This window comes from Emys orbicularis, chromosome 3 (assembly GCF_028017835.1).
Source record: "Emys orbicularis isolate rEmyOrb1 chromosome 3, rEmyOrb1.hap1, whole genome shotgun sequence".
NCBI lineage: Eukaryota > Metazoa > Chordata > Testudines > Emydidae > Emys > Emys orbicularis.
The window spans coordinates 79,273,283-79,297,474 of NC_088685.1; the positions used below are offsets into that span (position 1 = coordinate 79,273,283).

Genomic DNA, 24,192 nt, shown 5'->3' on the forward strand with positions numbered 1-24,192 from the left:
CATTTTTTTAAATGTAATTTTCCAGAGTTGTGGGAACAACTATAGACTTCTATCAATTGAGCTTCAGGACTAGCTATATTAGCATGCCAGAATAGGGGAATGGTGCCACATACTGGTCTAAAGGATGCTCAGAGAAGCCTCCCACACATATTGAAGGTCAGTGGCTAGGGTGCTAGCCTGGGTCTAGGGACATCTGGGTTTAATTCCCTGCTCTGCTGCAGACTCTCTGTGTGACCTGGGCCAAGTCACTTAGCTTCTCTGTGCCTCAGTTACCCATCTGTAAGACAGAGATAAAAGCACTTCCCAACCTCACAGGGGTGTTGTATGGATAAACATATTAAAGATTGTGAAGCTCTATGATATTATGATAATGTATGGGGCCAGATAAGTACCTGGTAGATCTGTCTCTTCCACTGCCAGGAGGTGGTAGCTCCTGCCTCTTGTGGGGCCCCACAGGATAGATGGGGTGCTGGGGCTAAATACTAGGCATGGTAGGGAACATTATGGAAGAGAGCCTGGTTTTGTTCTCTCTGTTGCTTCTCCCCTATCCCCAGGAGTGGAGGGTGCTCTTGCTCCATGTCCAAAGGTGTGTGGGGGGGAGCTATGACAGTGGATCCCTGGTTCTTACAGGGGAGCCCAGTTCAATGCTCACTCTCTCTCTCTCTGTCCTCACCCTGGAAGTTGGAGGAATACCTGACCCCATGCTGGGAAATAGAACACTAGGGAAATATGCTAGGTTGGTGGGGGAGAAAGAGACGGTCAGGAAAGCCCATTCTGGCTTTCCCCCGCCCCATGCTCCTACTACAGCTGCTCTGGTAGCTCCCCCGCATTGCCAGTGCAGTGTCTTCTTCTACTGCTGGTGCATTGGCGCTGGCAAGTGGTGGGATTTTTAGAACATTCAGTAGTTTTGTCAAGCTGCCAAAAATGTTCTGAGGAATGCAAGTGAGAGAAGGGACATTGTGATTTTTAACACTTTACAACTCAGCTAGATCTGAATGGAATTTCACAGGAAAAGAAAAGGCATCTTCTATCATCTGAGGCGTTTCTTCCTGAGGCGTATCAAAGAACTGCAAACAATAGAGATGTTGCTGTTTTTTAAAGAAAAGGTCACAAGAATCCTTCATAATGGAAAGTATTAGACAACCTAAATATAGGGGTCACAACTAGCTCCCCCTATGATAAGAATTTAAGCAGGTACAGTAACATTCAAATGAAAAGACTCAAATCCCTCCTTAAAATCCACTTCTATTGTGATGTCTATAAAACACACTGTTGGATACAGATTGGGCTGGCGCCCAGTTGTGACTATTATGAGCATTAAGGTTACCAAATTATACAAACACATCTGTCTTTGTTGTTACCTGGTCCCCCACCCTGTATGTCTGTTTATCCATTTGTTTGTGTTGCCTTACTAGCTAAGATTGCGAGTTCTCAAGAGCAAGCACTGATTTTGTTTTACTAGTGGTATTACACCACACCCAATAGAGCCTTGAGCTTAGTTTGGGGCCTTTAGCTTCTACCTCAATATGAAAAATATAAATGAAACCAGAAAATAGTTTTCAAGCATGAATTACTGTTTACCTTTTAACTTTTTTATATTTTCTGTTCTGTATTCTCTATGAGCTATATAAACAACAACAATAATCTTTATGCAGTTTGTTCATTGTTAAATTAAGACTGATGTTCAACTATGAAATGAAATGGATCCCCAAATGGTATTTATAAATAGATGCCTACAAGGGAGAATGATGAAATATTTCCTGCTATTTGATAGTGCATTAAAATAGTGTACGATAATGCATATGAAATGGATTTACCAAAAGGCGTCAGGAAATGATTTTTGCCAATATCCACTGTATAGCTAGCCAAACCCAACATTTTCTTTACTGACTATACACTGCTTGGATTGTTCTTAACTACTGGATTAAACTATTGACATGCCAAAAGCAATCCAACTGGCTGAGTGAACGTCTTGTATCAGAGATTGGCCCACCCCAAAACCTCAGATTTGTACTCTCTCCAACCATGCTTAAATTCAGATGTGAACTTAGGAACGTAGGCTCTGCTATTATTTTCAAACTACTGGCCTATGTGCAAGTAATTGAAGGACCTCATTCTGCCCTGACTTGTACACTAGCCATGAAATTCAGCCCTAGCACAGGCAGGTAACTTTAATGGAAATGAATCAGTTTATACCACATCTGAATTTGTTCTACGCTCCTATTAGATTTTAAACAGAAGTTAAACAGGCATACCTAAGGGCAGAACTGAAAGTGAGACATGGGGTTGGTCTACACTACAAAGTTTTACTGGCATAACTATAGTGGCTGGCTAAGAGTGTGGACTCAGCTGACATAGCTGCTGGTGTAGATGCAACTATGCAGACATCAGAGTGCTTTTGTCAGCATACATAATGTAACTGATGGAGGCGGGGTTGCTATGCTGGTAGAAAAAACCTCCTTCTGATAGAATACGCTCAATCTCCTTAGGGGGCTCTGCTGGCAAAGCGATGCCAGCAAAGGCTCTGTGGATATGTCTACAATGCAAAGAAAAAACCCACTGCACCAAGTCTCAGAGGAAAAGATCAACTGACTTGGGCTCACAGGGCTTGGGCTGTGGGGCTAAAAATAGTAGTGCCGCCGTTCAGGCTTGGGCAGGAGCCAATGCTCTGAAAGCCTGCAAGGGAAGAGGGTCTTAGAGTCCAGGCTCCAAACTGATCCCGAATATCTACACTGTCATTTTTAGCCCTGCAGCCCAAGCCCCGTGAGCCCGAGTCAATTGACCTGGGCTCTAAGACTCAGTGATGCAGGTTTTTCTTTGCAGTGTAGACAAACCCTGTATTGCAGACAAGACCAGGGACATATGATAATTTGAGTGAAGTGCAAAAAGAACACACTGCTCATCAAACTGCTGATCGGCAAAACTAAAATCCCTTTTCCTCACAACTTTCAAATACCCTGAACACTATTTTATAGAAAGTTAAAACAACAACAAAAAATACCTTTTCAAACCAGACCATGTGAAAGCATTATTAGATCTATTTAAAACTAGCCTTTTCCCATACCATAATTTTCTGTGAAATTACAGACAGCAAAATTAAATCTACAAAAATTGGGGGAAAATGCTACTGTACAGAATGTGGCATTTCCCTTGAAAGCTTATTCAAGGATCAACAGACCCACAATATCCAAAGCCTATTCGAGAATCCACACACAATACACTTAAGTGTGCAGCTATACTCTGAAAAGCAAGTCTATAAAAAAAGCATAGTGGGGCTCTGTGTTTATTGTGCCTCACTGATTCCATATTGATTTTGTTCAATTTATTTATTTACTTTTAAAAAAGGTTTTCTAACTTTCAGTCCTGCAGACTCAGCCAGGGATCTGAAAGTCAAATTGGGTTCTTTCCTGCTCATTCTTCATGACCAGTATTAAAGACAAGTATCACTATTCTTACACCTGAGGAGGGGCTAGATGTGTCCTTATCCAGAGACAGTTAGTACTATCGTTAGAGCAGCCAAAGAACGATACAAAGGACTCTCAAAAGTGTAAAGCATGCTGCGATGGCTATACCCCCAGGTCATGCCAGAACTCAGAAGCAAGAGACTTGGCCTGGAAATTGATCCAAAGTTTCCTGCATAAGAGTGTAGAGCATTCACACTAAATTAAGCTCTATGATGGACGAGTTGGATGGGCATCCTCTATAAGGTATTGAGTTCCAACTGTGTTCTATCAAAGGGACACTGGTTGGTTAAAAGCAATCAATCTCTATGTTACAAATAACATTCAGATTATTCCTAGGAACACACTTTTTCTGGCCAAGCTTCAGACAGTTTAAAATCAAACTATCTTTCTTTAGTGTAACAGATAAAATGGGCCAGGAAACCTGTAATAATTTTAGCTAGTCTTGGCTCTCCAAGCTTAGTACCATTCAAATTAATATTCTCCCTTGTCTGAACTTTTCAAAGTTGTTCCTGTCTTACTTTTCTGGAGTTTTCTAAAATGGTTGCAACACAGTTTATCAAAATTTGGGTGGACTGGAGGCAGACATGAAATAAAATTAGAATTTCTATATCACAACTGAAGTTAAAATACAGTTTATTCAGCTTTCACTATTTACGCTTTTCTTTACTTTTTAGCTTCACTCAGTTTGGCCAATAAAATTATATTAGTTTTCTTACAGTCAAGATTAGTCAATTGGAATTTCAGAGTCTCATCCATTAAGAGTGCTGCAATGTTTCGACTGCAAACACTGTAGAGGAATGTATAGTTGTTTAAAAACCTTTTTTTAGTGGATAATAACAAAATAAACTCATGGAAACAATTTACTTTTCACATGTTTTTTTAAGAACTTATTTTATATAATTTATTTGCGGGCCAAATTTGATTTTACAGCGTTCCTTCAAAATGTACTGTATGTGTTCAAACTGTCTTTTGCTTTTAGTTTTTTTTTTTTTTTTTTTAATGGCCTCTTAGGATGATACCAACTCAGTAGTTTTGCAAGAGAAAGGTTTCCAAAAAAGGAAAAACAAATATATGAAAAACACTGAATAGTTCTCTCATGAGTCACATCTATACAACAAACATACAACAAATAATCTATCCCAACATGTGTCTATTATAGATTTTTAAAGGTTCAGTTCCTAAAACTATAAATTATTCAAGTTCATATTTGCATATGCTTGAAATGCATTTCAGCAACTAGGTATTTGTAAGATTAACGTGAATACCTGTAATGGGATAATCCACATAACGCCTTGTTTTTCCATCGTAAAATTCTGTTCCCTTAACAATTACTAAATGAGCTGGAAAATTTACACCCCAGGCTAATGTGCTTGTGGCAATAAGAACCTAAAACAGAAAGAAAAATTAATGTAACAAAGAGACAACTTTTAAAACTGCATATAAATCTCATTTTGGTATTACTAAAAACAAAAATTAACCTGGATTTTGCAATTCACAAATAGTTCTTCCACAGTTTTTCTGTCTCTTTCATGTAGCCCAGCATGGTGCATGCCTATTCCAAATGCAAGAGTCAGCTTCAGATTAGAATCTCTTACTGTCACTATAACATCGTTCATCTGCAACAGAGGATGGTTACATGATTTAGAACAGTACTAAATATTCTTCTGAGAAGTTTTTAACATTTTAGGGTTCTTGTTATTAATAAGTTATCTGTTTTCTATCTGCAACCACAATGTGCTATGCATTGTCTATATTCACAGAGACACACAGTTCCTGCCCTGAACAGTTTACAGTTTAAAAAAAACAAGCAACACATGAAGGACGGGGGAGAGAAATAATTAAAGTTAATAGAGTTTTATAGCCATTTTATTAATATAATATATACATTATCTAATTTTAAAAACAAAATGAATTAATAGTAAGCTCAGGAGCAACCTAGCATGGGGCATTTTGAATGCTGAAAGTATCCTGGTCTGTGCCCTGTCTGCCTGGCACAGTTTTCAATTATAAGTGCCAGTATCAGAAAGACAACTGTTCAAGCTCTGTACTGAGGGGTGCTGCTTACTTCCTCTTCCAGAACATTAATTATGATGAAAATAAAACTGGGTCTAACCTAGATTCGAAGTAACCCACTTAGACATGTTCCCTCAACTCAATAAATTATTTACACCATTTATTTAGCTATATTAGCCATTTTCAATTCTAATTCGTATGTTCCTATCCAATCCAATTCAACTAATATTTCAAATATGATTTTGTAGTTTATAGTACCAAATCCTACAGTAAATCCATGCACACTGCAACTACTACTTTTGTTTTATTCAACGATTTTGCAATTTTAGCAAAAAAAAAAAAGGATCAGGTTTCTCTGGACAGATTTATTGTGTACAAATTCATGCTGCTTACTGCTCATGATTCCATTAACCTCTCATGCTAGATTGTGAACCCCTTACTTGCCTAGATGACTAATTACATACATGAATGATCCCAATTACTTCATTGGGATTACTCCTATGAGTAACAGCTCATCAATATAAGAAAAGGCTTCACATTCTGGTCCAAATGCTTATTGATTTGTCTCTAAATATTTGTTCCATTATTTTATTGCTAATGCTATTTATTGTTTAGTGTTGTTTTAATACAATTACAGCCAGTGGCTTTTAAACCAAGTCACTAGTCAATGGTTTCTTGATGACACCGTAAGTACCATCAACAATATTATACCACAAATCATGGTAATATTGTTAATTGTAAACACTAAATGGCACAGCCAGTTAGTGTCTAGCTCTACAAACAAACAAAACAAAAGGATCAGTGAAACAATACAATACAAGATTGAGAAAATTAATAAAAAATATCTACATAATTTAAAATACTGAGGTGAAATTTTGACAATAGCAGCTGTCCATTAGTTACATTACTAATCACTGCTGCAAAGCCTTTCAAATGTTCTGTTTCTGATGCTCAGAACATTAATTTTGTTGAAAACTGTTTTCTGGGATTTATCTTTATTATATTCTTAAGGTAAATAAAAATGATTTGGATATCTAGCAAACACATAAAATGTAGTTCCACAGACTCCTCCTAATGTGATAGAAAACACATCACTTTAAAAAAAATAAGTTTTACAAAGGCCTGAGAATAAAAATACACTTTATAGAATATTGATATATTTTACCTACTTAGGCAATCTAGTTTGGGAAGCAGAGCAAAGCATTTCAAATAATTTTAAAGGAGTTTTGGTTGAAGTGTTAGTTACTTTAGCAATGATGGAAGTAATAGAGAATCCAAAATGTACTAAAATATTGTTAACATTTTGGTTCCTAGTACCAATTATCTCATGATAACTATGTGCTTTGGACTGATTTATTTTCTTTTATTAGTCTAATGACATATATTTCATGGTTAATATGAACATTATATTATGATACCAGGTTAATACAGAATGTGGGCATCTTTTTCTTCCATGAAGAACAGGGATTAAATTGGCTGATTATAATGTCTACACCCAATCAGAATATTTCTTCAGCAATAACAGTTTTACAATGTTAGTTATTTTCAGCTGAGAACCTGTGCTATTCCTTTTGGTCATGTACTTCCCAGCATAAAATAGTCCAAATTCACACCGCTGGGAATTTATTCAGAGGAGTTGTTCTTGCTTTTTGCAATCTGCGGTGGTTATTTTTTTCTTCTCCTGACTTGTATTACAGCAGTGTCCTGTGGTGATGTTAGTCATACCTGCAAAGCAGTATAATTTACCACAGGAAAACTGAAGAACCCTTAGCAGGAGAGCTGGCACACGCACTACTATCCTGTCATTCTAGCAGCAGGGAATCCTAGTCACTTCTAGCTGACCCCCTTACTTTTACATAAATCAATACAATAAACAAAACTATTTCTACCCATAGGCACAATTCAGGGCTTAAAATTCTGATGACAATTTATTTTAAAGCAGAACTCCTTTCCCTATGCCTATTTATTACATAAGTATTAAATATCTCTACATAATAAGATAAATATTAGGTAAATTTAATAGTTTTTACTCAGTCAGAAAAAATACACTAACACTAACATGACATACTGTGAGATGCATCAAAGTTTCTACATCATTCTACATTTTACTATATATTTGAACATAAATGTAATCATCCTTCTTAAAAAGTTTAAAAAAGTAATACATTTCTTCTTAAACTCTGATATAGAAAAAGGAACATTCTAAATACAGCAACATGGCTATATTGAAATTAGGGTATGTGCATATATACACACATTAACATACGTTAATATTAAACTAATTTAGGGCTCAAACCTGCCCCAATTGAAGTCAAGGGGAATTTTTCTCTGGATTCCAATGAGAGCAGAATTGGGCTCATGCTGGGTAACCTGGGCTAACTTGCATAGATTTTTAAAATATGAACAAAACCCTCCCATTCTTCCCCATACTGTAGCTTGATTAAGAAGCTAGCTGTTAATAAACACCTCTGAAATCTGAACTGGAGTCTGTAATCATTGTAAAATATTAATTACCAAAAAAAAAAAAGAAAGATTATAAATGGCAGAAATAAACTTTTCTCTAAACTCACTAGATTTTTTTGAAACTAGTAAGTAGTCATTTTCTCTGTGCCTGCACATATGTAAACTGTTGAACCATTTACTTTAAGTTAATAGAACTGTTTTTTATATTTTAAAATTTATTATACTTAAAAAGCTTTTGTAGAAAGATAGGATTCCATTTAAGTAGATACATTACTCTGTGCCTGAAATACATTCCAGTCAGAGTATAATTCAGCAAGTTGATGACAATGCTGGCTCCAAAAGAAAGGAGGAGACCAGATTGGACAAGAATGAGCTAACAGATTGTGCAGCCCAATTCTGTCCCTTTGAGTGTGATATATTGTTTCAAGATGCTAAAAACCCATACTTTCTCAAAGCATATCTGTTGTGCTGGTTTTCCCATTTTCACAGAATCCTCATTATTAGTACTCTGTACTCTTTTCAAAGCACGTCAGACTCAGACCATATGCCACTGAATAATGCTTATCAATTGTCTAAAATGCCCAATAAAAGAAAGATGTGCCAAACAAAAGAATCGTGAAAGTTATGAAGTCTTTTACAAAAATAATTACATATTTCACATCTGCTACAGATGTTAAATGAAATAAAAACATCTCCTTGTTATACCTAAATGTTAATTTTTTATGACACACTTTTGTGTCATAAAAACAACATCTTGTAGAAGGAAGTTAAACTTCAATAACGAAAGAAACATTTAGAGAACATTCTTGATAATTGCTAAAGACACACAATCAAGTTCTCTTATTATTATTTTGGACCAGGTATTCATATGTGCTGGTATTCCAAAACAGAAACAACCCCCCCCCCCCCCCCCAAAAAAAACCCAACAAAACTCCTCCCCCTCACACCAAAAATCCCAGACAAGATTAACCAGGGAAAGTGCTTTCAAGTATATGCATTTACCACAATTGAGATACCTTAATAAAATTACACATTTAGCACTAAAATATTTAAAAGGCAGCGATATGCTTGTCCAAGATTTCTCTACCCATTTTATAGCATAACATTACTTCAAAACAATAACACAGGAGGTTTTTTGTCATCCTCTGCAGCATGAGGCATGGGTCACTTGCAGGTTTAAATTAGTGTAAATGGTGGATTCTTTGTAACTTGGAGTCTTTAAACCATGATTTGAGGGCTTCATTAACTCAGCCAGAGGTTAGGGGTCTGTCACAGGAGTGGGTGGATGAGGTTCTGGGGCTTGCAATGTGCAGGAGGTCAGACTAGATGATTATGATGGTCCCTTCTGACCTTAAAATCTATGAGTCTATGAGGATAGATTTTTTGATTTAAGGGTGAGAGGTAGAAAAGCCAAATGGCCTTTTATCTCTCCTATTTTTTTTCCATATTATATTATATATATATTGTCCCCCCCCCCCAAATATACATACACATAATTATCTCACACACGCAATATACATACAATTATCTCTCTCACACACAGTTTCTCTCTTTAGGAATACAGAGGTCATTATGGGTCTGATCGAATTCCCATTGAAATCAACAGAAGGAGTCTTTCTACTGACCTAAGTGGGAGTTGGATGTGGCCCTGTATGAATATTATTAAAGATCATGACTTACAGAAGGTATGTTTGTGTTTGGGAACTTAGTTGTATCTAGAGGTTTAATAATGAATAATCTTAACAAAATGCAAGACATTAAAATGTGGTTGTAGTTCAAATGGTGTACATTGGTAGTTGGTTTGTTCCCCATTATGTTTAAATATGAGAAGAAATTCAAAAGTCTGGCAAGGGGAGGGGGGCAGGATTAAATCCTAGAAAATATTAAATTCACTTTCTTTTGCTGGGTAAGTACTATCTAATTATATAGTAGCTCAATAATAATATGTGCCACTTTCTTAATTAGTTTTAATTTTCTATTTTGTCCTTAAGACAAAAAGCAATACAAACATGACAGAAAAGGAAAAGAAAAGAAGAGCTAACAAAATTAAGGGATACAAATTGATTCTAATAATTTCTGCTGTATGGAAACAGCAGCACTGCTACATCTCCACAGAGATGAGTACAATTTGGAGGAGGGGGAAAAGGTTGGTCCCTTCCCCATGCCTTCCCTCCATCCCCCAGGCACTTGCCTAACCCCACCTCCTCCTTGGGTAACAATCCATGGTGCCACCCAGTCCTACTGCTGTATATGATAAATTGGGACCTTGAGGTGGCAGCATCTCTTTCAAAATCTCAACGGTGGGTTTGCCTCCTATGCAGTTAAAAGGAGTGAATGGGCCATCAGCTTGAACAATTCACTCCTGGCTGACAGCTACAAACCAGAGCTGTTAGCTAGGCAGTGTATCATCCCATGGCTATCCAAGGAGGGCAGAGTGAGAAGGAGGCTTTGATCTCCCAGTGGGCCATTCTGGCCTACCCCCTCATCACCAACAATTAATAATACCTAGCTCTTACACAGCGTGTTGCAGCCATAGATCCGGAAAACAAATGTGTACTTCTCTCTGCCTCACAAAGATGAAGAACCCGATCCTGACACCGCCCCCACCCCCACCTTCTCCATTCAAAAGAAGCTTGCCAGAGTGAGTGCAGCCAATTTCTGTGGATCCATTGTTAGGTGAACAGAGGGGCATCAGCTGGTAATGGAGGTGAGGCTCTCACTGCTTCCTGTCCATGGAACAGGCATGGATTCTCACTGTCTCCCTTGCATTTCAGGCAAGAGAGCCCTGCAACTGGTCAGACTGGTGTGGAGCCAGTTTAAGCAGTCTTATGGGGTTTATTGACTGGCAAATGGAGCCCAGTATTTAGCTCTGATGTAGCAGCACCAATGACATCAGTAAACAAAACTAATCCATGAGTTTTCTGAGAGTGCTGTTGTATTTTTTAAAGTAAATATTATACAAATAAGATTTTCTATCCAGCTGAAGGCAAAAGAAAACGACTAAAGTCTAGGGTAAACTTTGAAGATGTCAATTGTTTACTTAAATGGGTAGTTTACATTTTCCCCACTTAATACTCTCCTGTTAAATCTCACAAGATACTTCACTTGTACCAACTGCAAATTCATTGAAAATAAAGCTATTAGATGGCAAGCAGCTACTACAGAAACAATGGTTTGCAATGCATAAATAGGCTTGGCAGAATTGTAGTATCACATGTCAAAATATACAAAGTAAATATTCTTAAATCAAACTGTAGTAAGTTTTCACACAGCATTTTTCTTACTTTGCCTACTATAAATTTTGATTATTATTGATGAATTTTTTTTTTGCAGTTTGTGGGCGTGATGTGAAATTGATATTTACCAACCATTACCAATAAAAATCGAATCCTTCCAAGCCTATGAAAAATTGACAGTCTTTCAGCCAGTGGACAACAATTTCTTTTTTTTATGTAGTCTGTTCTTATAGGTGGACTTGTGAAACACTTGAGGAAGGCTTAACTAGGCATTTGGCAGTTCTAGCTTTGTTTAATACTCAGAAAAAAGTTATGGCAGTTTGGATAGCATTTTGCCTAATTTCACTAATCTGGGTTTGATTTCAGTCTAAATTTGAAGTTAGAATTCTCAAGTAAAAAAACAACCCCCCCAAAAATTGGGTAAAAAAAAAAGTGCTACAAGATGGATTTGTTTTGCTCCAAGCATTAGTTCATTAGTTTTAGACTAACCCAGCATGTCTTTTTACCAGATCAAAACTACAGATTAATCTTGCTCAATTTCAAAAAATATATTTTGATCCAACATTATAAAAAATAAATCACAACAGAGCTTGTTTGCATTTTTGCCCTCATTTAAGAACATCACCAATGTCAAGACACTTTGCAAAACCTTCTTTGTAACATATAACACAACTCTTGCCTTCTGTGTTCTGGTGGTGAGATGTAAAAATATAGGGCTAGCCCACAGTCATTCACAATATTTATTTACTAAAATGAAAAACAAAACATAGATAAATGGCTATTCTGTGCTCCAAGCACTTACCTCATAAAGTAATATGCAAATAAATGTCCAACAGTGAATAGAAGGATAATAAACTAGACCCAAACTCTGCCAATCTCCCGTCCACCCCTTATTTAAAAGCCAAGGAGATGGCTTTGCACAGCATGCAAAGAAATTTTGGCCCTGATAGGCCAATGGGTCAGGAGCAAGTTTCAAAGTCAAAGATACTTCTTAGATAATCCTCCAACTAGGTCCCTCTTGTTTATGAAAGATGATGTTTTAATGCAAGTGCCTACAGTGACTCCAACTGCACTCAGAGGGAGAATATAAAGGTAATCAGTACCAACCATTTAGGGCCAAAAATATATTCCACTTGTGAGTGAATTTCTTCTTTGTTCTTCTTTCTCTTGTGTAAACTGCAATTAATCTCACAGCTTCCTCAAAGGGCAGGAAGCTGGCACAAATAGTGCAGGAGCACTGAGCTAAGCCTTTTGTGTTGCTGTCTTGCTCACTGTCTTCTAGTGAAATGGAATTGTTATGCTGGTCTAAAATACAGTTAAGGTTGTAACACAAACCATACAAAAGTTGCAGTTCAGTGAGTTAGTCATCAGCTGCAGAAAAGCAGTATCAAAAGTAGATGTGTTTTAGATATTACTTTATTAGAAGGCAGTTAAGATTCCCATTTCCCAGCACCGGTAGAACCAAATTATTCCCAAATGCAGGAAAATATTTTTCTGTCCAAATTACATTTTGAGCAATTGGTGAAGATTGGCAGAACTTGATTCCAGTGATTATGGCGTGAACTCCAATGTGAGGGGGCTCTCTCATTAGTCATTTACATTTACTGGAGTTTAGGATTAGCACACCTGACCTTTTGGTAATTTTTGAAATTGTTTTACCTCAGCTTTAATTTTATTAAATTATTATAGGTGAGGCTGGTAGAACATTCTATAAAGGTTGTCCAACACTTACCAATATAAGACCCTGTGTTCAGTTGCGTATAACTTTGCCAAACTTAAAAAATATGGACTAAAATTTTCCATGCCAGGTGTTTGCCATGCCAGGCTGAAAATTTTTGGAATGTTTCAGCCAACAAGGTTCAGCCATCTCAAAGAATAATGTTATTAAAATATACTGTTTTGCCCATGTTAAAAAGTTCTGGCTACATTTTCCTTGAGAAGCTCTAGCACTCCTGCAGTTTGGGCAATGACTTGCAATTTGAAAGGGAGGGGCCTTTGTGTCAGGGTGGTGCCTTTCGCTGTTCCAGTGAAAATCAGCCCAGATTTGGATGTTATAAGCCTTTGAAAAAAATCTCATTTTGCACATGCTCACTAGACTGTGGGTAGGTCTACACAGCAAAAGCTGCACATGGGCTACTCCAGCTAGCTTGAATACAGCTAGGGCAACAGCAGTGAAGACAGAGCAGTGCAGGCAGTACAAGACTGGCATAGACCCTAGGCACCTATTTGGCTTGCTAGCCTATGCTGATGCCTGTGCTGCACTGTCTTCCCTGCTGCTGTTATTCATGCTAGCTAGATTCAAACTAGCTTGGGTAGTCTAGCCCATGCACAGCTTTTGCTGAATAGACACATGCTTTGAATTCAGCAGATATAATCTCCAAAGATTTTGTCCTCACTGAGCATGCTCCATCCCTTCACAGCTCCTAGTGCTAAACAGACTGTGCATCTGCCATCACCACAGAGCAACTAACCATGCTCCCAGCTATGCCGGGCCAGGGCAGACTCTGGCACTGGAACTGAGAGGAGGGAACCCATCCTGTGCTATTAGTGACCTCCCTGGTGGCACCCAAGCAGCATGGAGGAGGAAGCCACCTGACTCTGATATAAACAGGACTAGAGCCAGACTGGGGAAAGATAAAGAAGTAGACTGGGACAAGAAGCCTAGTGGAAGGGAGTGGTGGAAGAGAGAAACTGTGACTAGGAATTTGGAGAGTGGGGGAGACTTGGACTAGTTGAGCAAGAAACTGGGACTGAAAGCTGAGGTGAGAGACAGGCACTGGGAGCCACACTGAGGGAATGGTGGGTAGGGAGAATGACGGGGAGCCAGTTGGCAGGGGAAGGAACACTGAGATCAGATGAAGAGTTGGTGGTGGGGAGACAGGGAACTGGCTGGATAAGGAAACTCAAACAAGAAGCCAAAGAGGAAGGGGAGACAGACTGTGCGAGGAGCCTGGGTCTGGGAGTCACTGGGGAAGGAAAATGGTATGTGTGGGGGACAACTGGTGGCTGGGAGAGGAGGGGACAGCGTTTGGACAAGGAGATGGGAGGAGGGAATCAGGATTGGCTGAGCATGGAGATTGGGACTGGGGATAGAGAGGGGAGAGATGGTGATGGGGGAAGACTAGGACTGGCGAGGCAAAGAAACCAGGACTGGGATGAGAAGCCTTAGGAATGGGAGACGGGATAGGCCAGGAGAGTGACACTAGGACAAGGAGTTGGGAGGAGGAGCACTGAGACAGCGACAGGTTGGTGGAATAAGACAGAAGGGGATCAAGCTCGAGTGGAACAAGCACAGGAGTCTGTGCCAACTACAGCAAACACTCCTCCATAGTCTGTAAATCAGATTCCTGAATCTCATCATTCCTCTGCTGTCAGCAAATATCTGTGAAACCCACTGGACCAGTGTATGTCTGATCCTCTCTAGTGCAGGTGCACATAGAAGGTGTCAGCCTATTATTGCTATCATTTACTCTGTTAGCTCAACTGGCAGAGGTCTGGGTAGTGTACTGAAAGGTTCCAATTCTGCTGATGATGCAGGTGGGTGTCCATATGATGCCGCATGATGAAATTTCTGTTTTTTAAAAACCAGGGAAAGTACACACAAAAATTACATTAAAAGAACATTCAGGTTGCTAGGTCAAGCACCTTAATTTGACCCTCTCCCCAACTGTGCATCTGGTAGCCGTGTTAGTCTGTAGCAGCAAAAACAACAAGGAGTCCTTGTGGCACCTTAGAGACTAACAAATTTATTTGGGCATAAGCTTTCGTGGGCTAAAACCACTTCATCAGATGCATGGAGTGGAAAATACATGATCACATACTATTTTTTCCATAGGACCCTCCTCAGGGGAGTGAATCAGGTCTATGTACTGAAGGAGGCAGTTGTCTGTAGGACCCTGCCTCATTTGTTGCAAAAGTTGGCAGATGTGTAGTCAATGAAGTAGGGAGGGGATTCAGGGAGAGAGAGAATTGTCTCATGGCTAAGGCTGTTGAATTATGTCCTGGAGAATGGGATTCTATCCCTGTCTCTGTCAAACAGTTCCTATGTGATACTAGGTAAGTCACTTAAATCAAATTTTCACAGGTGGCACAACTAATTGTATGTTCCTCATTTTCTGGGTGCCCACACTCACAGATATAACTTAAGTCAATGGGCACTGTGCTTTGAATATAAAAAATACTATATAATGCTAAGTACTCTGAAAAATCAGGTCTTAGGCATCTCAAATTGGGCACTCAAAATTAATTACATTAATTTCTCTGCCTCAGTTCCCATTTGTAAAATGGGGATAATACCACTCCCTTGTTTCACACGTGTGTTGTGAAGATAAATTAAATTAATGTTTGCTTGTGAAGCACTTGGATACTATAATGACAAGTGCCATAGAAAAGCCCATGAGGAAATTAATAATTCTGTTTTCAGAACAGGATTTGAATAGTGTGTAGTAATTAAGGTGTGGGGCCATTCACTGAACAATGAGGATAAAACAAAATATTGAATGGCTACTCATTAACTGATCATCATCCATCCTATGCACTGAATGAGGCAGGGGTCCCGTGGAACATGTAACTAAGGATAATAATGAAAATTAAAAATAATAATTAAGGCATTGTGTAAATCACTATTTATTTTTAATTTTTTTTAAGAAAATTCACAACCGTGTAAATGGCAAAGTACTGAATTTCACAGAGTTTGCATTGAATGAATTTCACCAGCAAACTCAATTTCAAGGGTGGCATTAAATTCATATGTATGTACAATGCCTAGCATGATGAGGTCCTGATCTCAACTGTACTACTGCTAACATAAAATAAGTAAAAATAAAAGAGCTTACAACATAAGGCCCTGATCCTGCAAAGATTTATGCATGTGCTTAACGCTGAAGTGTGTGGGACGCTCACATGCTTAAAATTAAGCATATGTGCAACTGTTTTCAAGATTGGGCCTTAAAAAAAAAAGTCAAGGAAAACTACTGTGTTTTAGGTTTACTTTCCTTTCAAATTGATACTGAAAAAATGAAATGAACACAACTAAGATTCATTATATTTATGTACCTCTCTTTCATCCATTTTCAGCCATTGCTTTGGATCATCCTCAGTAGCCAGGAAAGCAATCAACTCTAGGGCAGTGAGTCTAGTCTGACGTCTGGATGAAACAAACACTAGGACAGGCTTGGCTGGAGAATGGCTCCTAATAGCTGTTAGAAAAGAAAAAAATTCAGAGCGAATCCATCCATGCCAGAAACCAAAATTTCCCAATTCAGCATCTATTGCTAGCAACGGATGGCATTGCAACTAAAAGTGCTGAGGATTTAAATCCATCCTTCACTTACATTTTGTGCCTATGCATTGACAAGAATTCTAAACCAGAAAGTAACTATTGCATAGTTGCTACAAAACCTAGCCACAGTGGAGTAAAAGAGCATTAGTTCTGCACTTGAATAACTAGTTTGAATTACTTAAACCAACCATGTTTTTTTTTTTTTTTTTTTAAACATCTACATTTGACAATTTTCAGATTACTGTAAATTTTTATGACCTCAGAAATGGGGATAATAATGGAAATGCTGATACAGCCATGACAATACTCTGTCAAACACGTTGGAAAAGCAAATCTTCAATAAATCAAATTGCTATAGGTCTTCTAATAATATGAGCTACTAGAAGTAAACAAACAGCTTATATGTATAGCTTCAGATAGTCTCTCTATGATGTCAAGTATCAGGGGGTAGCCGTGTTAGTCTGTAACTACAAAAACAACAAGGAGTCTGGTGGCACCTTAAAGACTAACAGATTTATTTGGGCATAAGCTTTTGTGAGTAAAAACCTCACTTCTTCGGATGCATAGAGTGAAAGTTATATGTATGATGTTATACGTATGTTTGAGATGTTTATGCATGATTTATTTCCTATATAATCTTCAGTCTACCAATTAGTACTACACATTCATCCCTAATATATGAAAAACAAGTGCGCTATACTACCCACCATAACATATCGTCTCTCAATTTGCTGGTAATACTCTCTATGTGTATGTGTATGCATCTACAGACATCTATGTATATCATTGTAAGATTATATAAATGCATAGTATAACTTGTATGTCTTACAATTATAGATGCCGATATATCTATTTTTTTTTTAAAAGCTCGACATCTAATGGATTTTTGTTGCTTCAGGAACAGGTGTGGCTGAAAAGCCCAAGACAGATTTATTGTTCATTAGTGTTTTTGTACAATACTCCTGTGGAGGTGTAAATAATATGAACTGCCAAAATTGGTCTCTAGTCCACAATCAATACTTTGCTTCTGTCATAAGGCTAATTAGAGCAGCTAAAAAGTCACCTCACAACTGTCACCTCACAATCAACAGCAGTTCACATTACAAAATTTATTTTGGAGGTTATTTTTAATTGATATAATAAATATTCGTTATGTAACCAAAACAAAACACGTTTCAATAAAATATGAGGGTTTTTCTTAGATCCGTCCTGCCTGACAGCTTTGTTAAGAATAAAAAATTGAGAACAGAAGCATATCTAGACGAATGGAAAGTTCTGAATTTTATGGTTATTGCCTTGAAATTAGAATTATGTGAGGTAAGCTTGACTTGTAACGTCTGTTCACAATTTTTTTTAAATCTTACATACAGTGATCTGTAAGAAAATACCTAATCAGATTAATACTGTGAATGGTTTTACTACTTTCTAAATCTCAAATACTTTTACAAAAATGTGTTTTTACAGTGCTGAACCCTAACAGAAAATACATTTTCATTTTAGAACATCTCTCTCTTCATAATCACAAAGTTTACTGATTCTGTTCCAAATATGTTTACATTCCTCTGATGTATGCTGCGTTAACACCATACCTGATATTTGAAATAAATAGTTTTTGGGTCATCAAGAGAAACAGATCTCCCCTGAACACCCCGAGAAAACATAGTAGCACATGTTGTAAATGTGTCTCAAATGGCCTAAGTAAAAATGATTAGAATCCCCCCCCCTTTTTTTTTAACTGAATGTATGAAATGTCTTGGTTTTTACCTTGAAATGCAGGTTTATTCATACTAGCCATGCGAGGACAGTAATGCTGGCCAGGGAAGCCCTGAATGTGTACCTCCAATGGAACTGGACGTACAGATGGTCGGAAGTTGAACAGACCCATCTAAAGTGAAAATATAAACACTTTTAGCTGAAGCTTAAATTATTTTGGAAATATTACTATGTACAGCACAGATATGTACAAATGTCTACAAATGTCTTCTTCAGAAATTTTCCACATACCTGATTAATATTTAGCCAGTCAGCAAGGTCTCTTGCATTCGCTAATGCTGTCGATAAACCAACTACTCTTACAGGCTTTTCTGTGTGAGATGAGATGAAGTTAGTTCGAGACACAATAACTTCCAGTACTGGGCCTCTCTCATCCCCTGGGTAATAAGAGAAATATGCATTAAAATTTAATAAGTCCAAATGTTTAGAATTCCATACAAGTCTATTGTCAGCACACACTTTCAAATTCAGCAACAATTGTGATAAAAAACGAAGCTTACCTAGCAGATGGATCTCATCTATGATGAGAATGGCAACTTTCTGAACATAGCTCCTGTTTTGCCAACTTCTACTGACCCCATCCCACTTCTCTGGTGTAGTTACAATAAGGTCAGCTTGGGCAATAGCTCTCATATCAGGCGTCACATCCCCTGTCAATTCTACTATCCTGTAATTGAGTGAAATGGTCATTGTGACTGGATAAAACTCAATTTTTAAACCAATGAAGCTTTCTAACCTCTTGGGTTAGGTGTGTCCAAATATTAACCCTTAAACAAAATAAAAAATAAAATTGGTGTTCCTGGCTGAATGGTCCTGGCAAACAAAAACAAATTTTAAAAAAATCTAAGTAAGTATGCCTTTAATCTTCTTCACCTTCTAATTATTTTACTTTTCTTAGCAATATAATAGAGAAAGAAAAGTTTACGTGGATGTCCAAAACTATTCATAACTTTGTAAGACAAAGCCTGACGCAAAAAAGATAATAAATTAATATTACTATGGATATTAATTGCAAGTCAAAACAGCCTTTCATAACCTGTATGTTAAGCCCTTCCTATAGATCTTCTAGTGGCTGTATATTGCCCTGTACAACCTGCCTTGCAGTGATGACTGTCTGTGAGAGGTTAGGTAGCAGCACCTCTGCTCTCAGTTGTTAGGTTCCATTAGGACTCTGCAGCAGGGACAGTCAAGGTAGTCCTGACAGTCCTTGGCTCTTAAATTCACTCTTTTTTAATGGCTACCATTGAAAATGCCATTTATTTGTTTCTCTATTCCTAACCAAGTTTTGGTCCCCTCCTCTTCTTTCTGAAATCTGCCACTCCTTTTCTTTTTCTGCATTTTTGGCACTAGTTTGGAGTCAATTCTTGCTGTTGGGGGTTAGCTTGACATTTCATTGGTTTGACACCTATCCCATTTCTTCTATGCCAGTTTACTGACTTAGGTCAGGCTAACCTTGAGATAGTTGGTTCTTTTAGACTGAATGTTATCCTTTTATTTTGACATTTTTATGGCAACTTCTTTGCCAGTTCTACTGCCTAATTTCACACTTCCTAAAAATTCCATGTAGTAAAATTTATCTCCCCAAATCAATGTTTATATCATCAGCTACAGGGCTAATTTAACAAAGATAATAATTCCTTGAGATTCAAAAAAAAAAAAAAAAAAGCTTTTGAAATCATCAGGACAATTAATTTATTCACATACCCCATTAAAAGAAACCACAAAGAAAATATAATGAAATAACTGCCTTTTAGTAAAGGCCAGATTCTGACATATTTACACACAGAGCAGTACCTTCTCCTAAGAGTAGTTCTATTTAAATCCATCAAACTACTTGAGGAGTAAATTATTAATCAGCATGAGTAAGGATTGCAAAATCTGGCCATAAATAATCCACACTTGAAAGTTGTTGATAATTATGGATAATTTTAGAAAGGACTAAAACCACGCTTATACCCTTTGTGTCAGATGGCAATCCTGCACTTCCTGAGTATACCAAACTCCTGATGAAACCAATGGTAATTATAGGTGCACAAAAAATGCAAGAATGGAGGAATGCAAGAATGGAAGGTCATACATGGACACTGTTATAGACAGGTTACGCAATTTATAAGAGATCCTGTAAATAAATCTTTGAAGGAAGGCTAATTCTGAACTGCAACTTCAAAAAGACAAAGATAATAGAAAGGGAAACTGAACTTATTTGTTAGCTTGTCCAACTAGAGAAAACAAGGAAAATCGGCAATGTATTCAACTAACTTCCATTTTTGTGTCACCTATTTTTTTTCTACGTAGTGTGTGTTTGCTACGATACATTCAGACTTTTTATGGGGAGCATTGGTACAATTTGAAAGATAAAACATATTTGACTAAATAGCTAGATACTACAAAATATTCAACAGAGTTTCTCCACACTTGCAGTACTGTTCTTCTGGGAGAAACATACTTTTTACCAAGTTTTTCTTCAATCCTGACTTTCCAATCTTCAATTCTCTCTCGTACCAGTGCTTTTAAAGGGGCAATGTATACTGCCTGCGAACACACACACACACAAAAGCAGAATTAAACAAAAAAAAAAACTGTGTAAAATTTTAATTTACAAAGAATTATTTTCTTTTATGCCTCTAAGGACTTGAATTAACTTATTAAGTATAAATGATTAAGGCATAATTCTTAAAATTACATTTAGTAACTTACAACAGGATTCTAATTAAGATAGATTTAATACTTGCAAAAATTCTTTTGTTCCTTGAGCCAATAACATTCATATATATTAATAAAAAAAAAGTAATTTATAAAACTGTAACACTATCATTACACCTATAAAAAGCAAACAAATGTGTCATTATAAAATGACCTACATAAAGTATTACCATTTATTGCTGAGAACATAAAACCTGAAAAAAAACGGTTACTTACCTTCTGTAACTGTTGTTCTTCGAGATGTGTTGTTCACGTCCATTACACATTAGGTGTGCACGCGCCGCGTGCACGAATGTCGGAAACTTTTTCCCTCAGCGGCTCCCGTCAGGCCTGCAGGGTCTCCCCTCCCGCCAGAGCGGCGCCCCGCTCTAGCGTATATATATCCCTGCCGGCCCGACCCTCCCTCGGTTCCTTCTTGCCGGTGACTCCGACAGAGGGGAAGGAGGGTGGGAAGTGTAATGGACGTGAACAACACATCTCGAAGAACAACAGTTACAGAAGGTAAGTAACCGTTTTTTCTTCTTCGAGTGATTGTTCACGTCCATTACACATTAGGTGACTCACAAGCTTACCATTGGAGGAGGGTAGGAGTCAAGGAATAACTGATTGAAGCACAGCCCTGCCGACAACCGCATCCTCTCTGGTCTGATGATGGATCGCGTAGTGGGCTGTGAATGTATGCACCGACGACCAGGTGGCTGCTTTGCAGATTTCCTGGAGCGGAACCTGTGCCAAGAAGGCCGCCGAGGACGCTTGGGCCCTAGTTGAGTGAGCCCTGATCTCCAGGGCTGGTACGTTGGCGAGCTCGTAGCACGTGCGTATGCAAAGCACAATCCATGCCGACAAGCATTGTGTCGAAATAGGTTGGCCTCTCATTCGCTCCGCAATGGCAATAAACAGCTGAGTCGATTTGCGGAATGGCCTGGTGCGGTCTAGATAAAACGCCAAGGCCCGACGGACATCCAGGGTATGCAGGCTGCGGTGGCTGTGGTCCGGATGGGGCTTGGGGAAGAACACCGGTAAACAAATGTCCTGCCCCATATGAAAGTGCCTGACCACTTTTGGAAGGAATTTGGGGTGCGGCCTCAGTTGCACCTTATCCTTATAAAAAACTGTATAAGGAGGTTCCGAAGTGAGGGCTCTCAATACCGATACCCTCCTAGCCGATGTGATGGCCACGAGAAACGCTACCTTCCATGAGAGGTGCAGGAGGGAGCAAGAGGCTAGGGGTTCAAAGGGCGGTCCCATGAGCTTAGTGAGGACCAGGTTGAGGTTCCACGCGGGGACCGGTGGGCGCGAGTAGGGAAACCTCTCCAACCTCTTGAGGAATCGGACTACTGTGGGGTTGGAGAACACCGAAACCCCCCAACTCCCCAGGGTGGAACGCCGATATGGCAGCCAGATGCACCTTAATTGAGGCGGGGGCGAGCCCTTGATGCTTGAGGTGTAGCAAGTAGTCTAGAATTGATGGGATTGAGGCCTGCAGAGGCTGGATGTGGTGAGGCTCACACCAGTGGGAGAACCGTTTCCATTTGGCAAGGTAGGTCGCTCTTGTGGAGGGCTTTCTACTACCAAGGAGGACTTGCTGGACCTCATGAGAGCACCCGTGCTCCATATCGTTTAGCCAGAGAGAAACCACGCCATGAGATGTAGCGACGGTAGGTTCGGGTGGAGCAGGCGACCTCGGTCTTGTGTGATGAGGTCGTGATGGAGGGGGAGGGTTATCGGAGTGGACACGGACAGTTCCAACAGGGCCGTGAACCAGTGCTGACGTGGCCACGCCGGGGCAATAAGGATGACTGTCGCCTTGTCCCTGCGGGTTTTGAGGAGGACCCTGTGGATGAGCAGGAATGGGGGGAAGGCATACCCCAGGCTCCCGCCCCACGGGATTGCGAAGGCATCTGCCAATGAGCCTGGACTGCGGTTCTGGAATGAACAAAATTGGGGGCATTGGCTGTTGTTCTCGGTGGCGAAGAGATCCACCTGGGGAAACCCCCACCTCCGGAAGATTGAACGCAGGACGTCCTGCTTCAAGTCCACTCGTGCATGAGATAGGACCGGCTGAGGTGGTCCGTGAGTCCGTTTTGGACCCCCGGGAGATATGTCGCTAGTAAGTGGACTGAATGGGCTATGCAAAAGTCCCAGAGGCGGAGTGCCTCGTGACAGAGGGGAGAGGACCGGGACCCGCCCTGTTTGTTTATGTAGAACATGGCGGTAGTGTTGTCCGTCAGAACCGACACGCTGTGGCCTCTTATGGTAGCGTGAAAGGTCTGGCAGGCGAGGCGAACCGCCCTTAGCTCCTTCAGGTTGATATGAAGCGACTTTTCTTCCCTGGACCACAAGCCCTGAGTGCGCAGGTCCCCCAGGTGCGCCCCCCAACCCAGGTCCGATGCGTCTGTTACTAACGTCAGAACGGGCTGTGGGGCGGCGAAAGGGACTCCCGCGCAAACCTGCTGCCGATCGAGCCACCAACGGAGGGCGTTCGACACCCGAGCCGGGATAGTCACGACCAGGTCTAAGGGATCTCTGTTGGGGCGATATGCTTGGGCCAGCCACAACTGCAGCGGCCTGAGTCTGAGGCGGGCGTGTCCGACTACGTGGGTGCAGGCCGCCATGTGCTCCAAGAGTTGTAAGCAACATCTGGCCGTGGTCGTGGGGAATTGCTGGATGGAGCTCACGGCCGTCTGAATGGCCAGGAACCTCGACATGGGGAGACTCGCCCGTGCCGCCACTGAGTCCAGGACTGCCCCTATGAAGTCCAGTCTCTGCGTAGGGACCAGTGATAACTTGTGTACATTGACCAGTAGACCGAGTTCGTGGAACACCTGTAGCGTCAATGCCACATGGGAGCGAACCTCGGCCTCCGCCCGGCCCGCTAGGAGCCAGTCGTCCAGGTATGGGTAGACGCGCATCCTTCTTTTTCGAAGAAAAGCTGCTACCACGGACATGCATTTCGTGAATACGCGCGGGGCTGTTGCCAGGCCGAAGGGCAAAACTGTAAATTGGAAATGGCGCTGGCTGACAGTGAAGTGCAGGAACCGCCGGTGGGCCGGTCGGATAGCGATGTGAAAATAGGCATCTTTCATATCGAGGGCAGCATACCAATCCCCCGGATCCAGGGATGGAATGATGGTACCAAGGGAGACCATACGGAAACGTGGTTTGAGCAAGTATTTGTTTAGCTTGCGTAGGTCCAGAATAGGACGAAGGCCCCCTTTTGCTTTGGGAATGAGGAAGTATCTTGAATAGAACCCTTTCC

At 39.8% G+C, this 24,192-nt stretch overlaps 1 protein-coding gene across 1 annotated transcript in view; it reads right to left on the reverse strand.

The window, feature by feature from the left end:
• The window catches only part of ASCC3 (activating signal cointegrator 1 complex subunit 3), a 525,526-nt gene that overhangs the window by 89,896 nt on the left and 411,438 nt on the right, over positions 1-24,192 (reverse strand). Inside the window, exons 26-32 of the mRNA XM_065400559.1 lie at positions 20,677-20,762; positions 18,731-18,897; positions 18,462-18,607; positions 18,222-18,342; positions 16,232-16,374; positions 4,943-5,080; positions 4,730-4,850 (exon numbers count right to left, since the gene is read on the reverse strand). Coding sequence (XP_065256631.1) covers positions 4,730-4,850; positions 4,943-5,080; positions 16,232-16,374; positions 18,222-18,342; positions 18,462-18,607; positions 18,731-18,897; positions 20,677-20,762 — 922 coding nt within the window. The remainder of the gene's footprint in view (positions 1-4,729; positions 4,851-4,942; positions 5,081-16,231; positions 16,375-18,221; positions 18,343-18,461; positions 18,608-18,730; positions 18,898-20,676; positions 20,763-24,192) is intronic.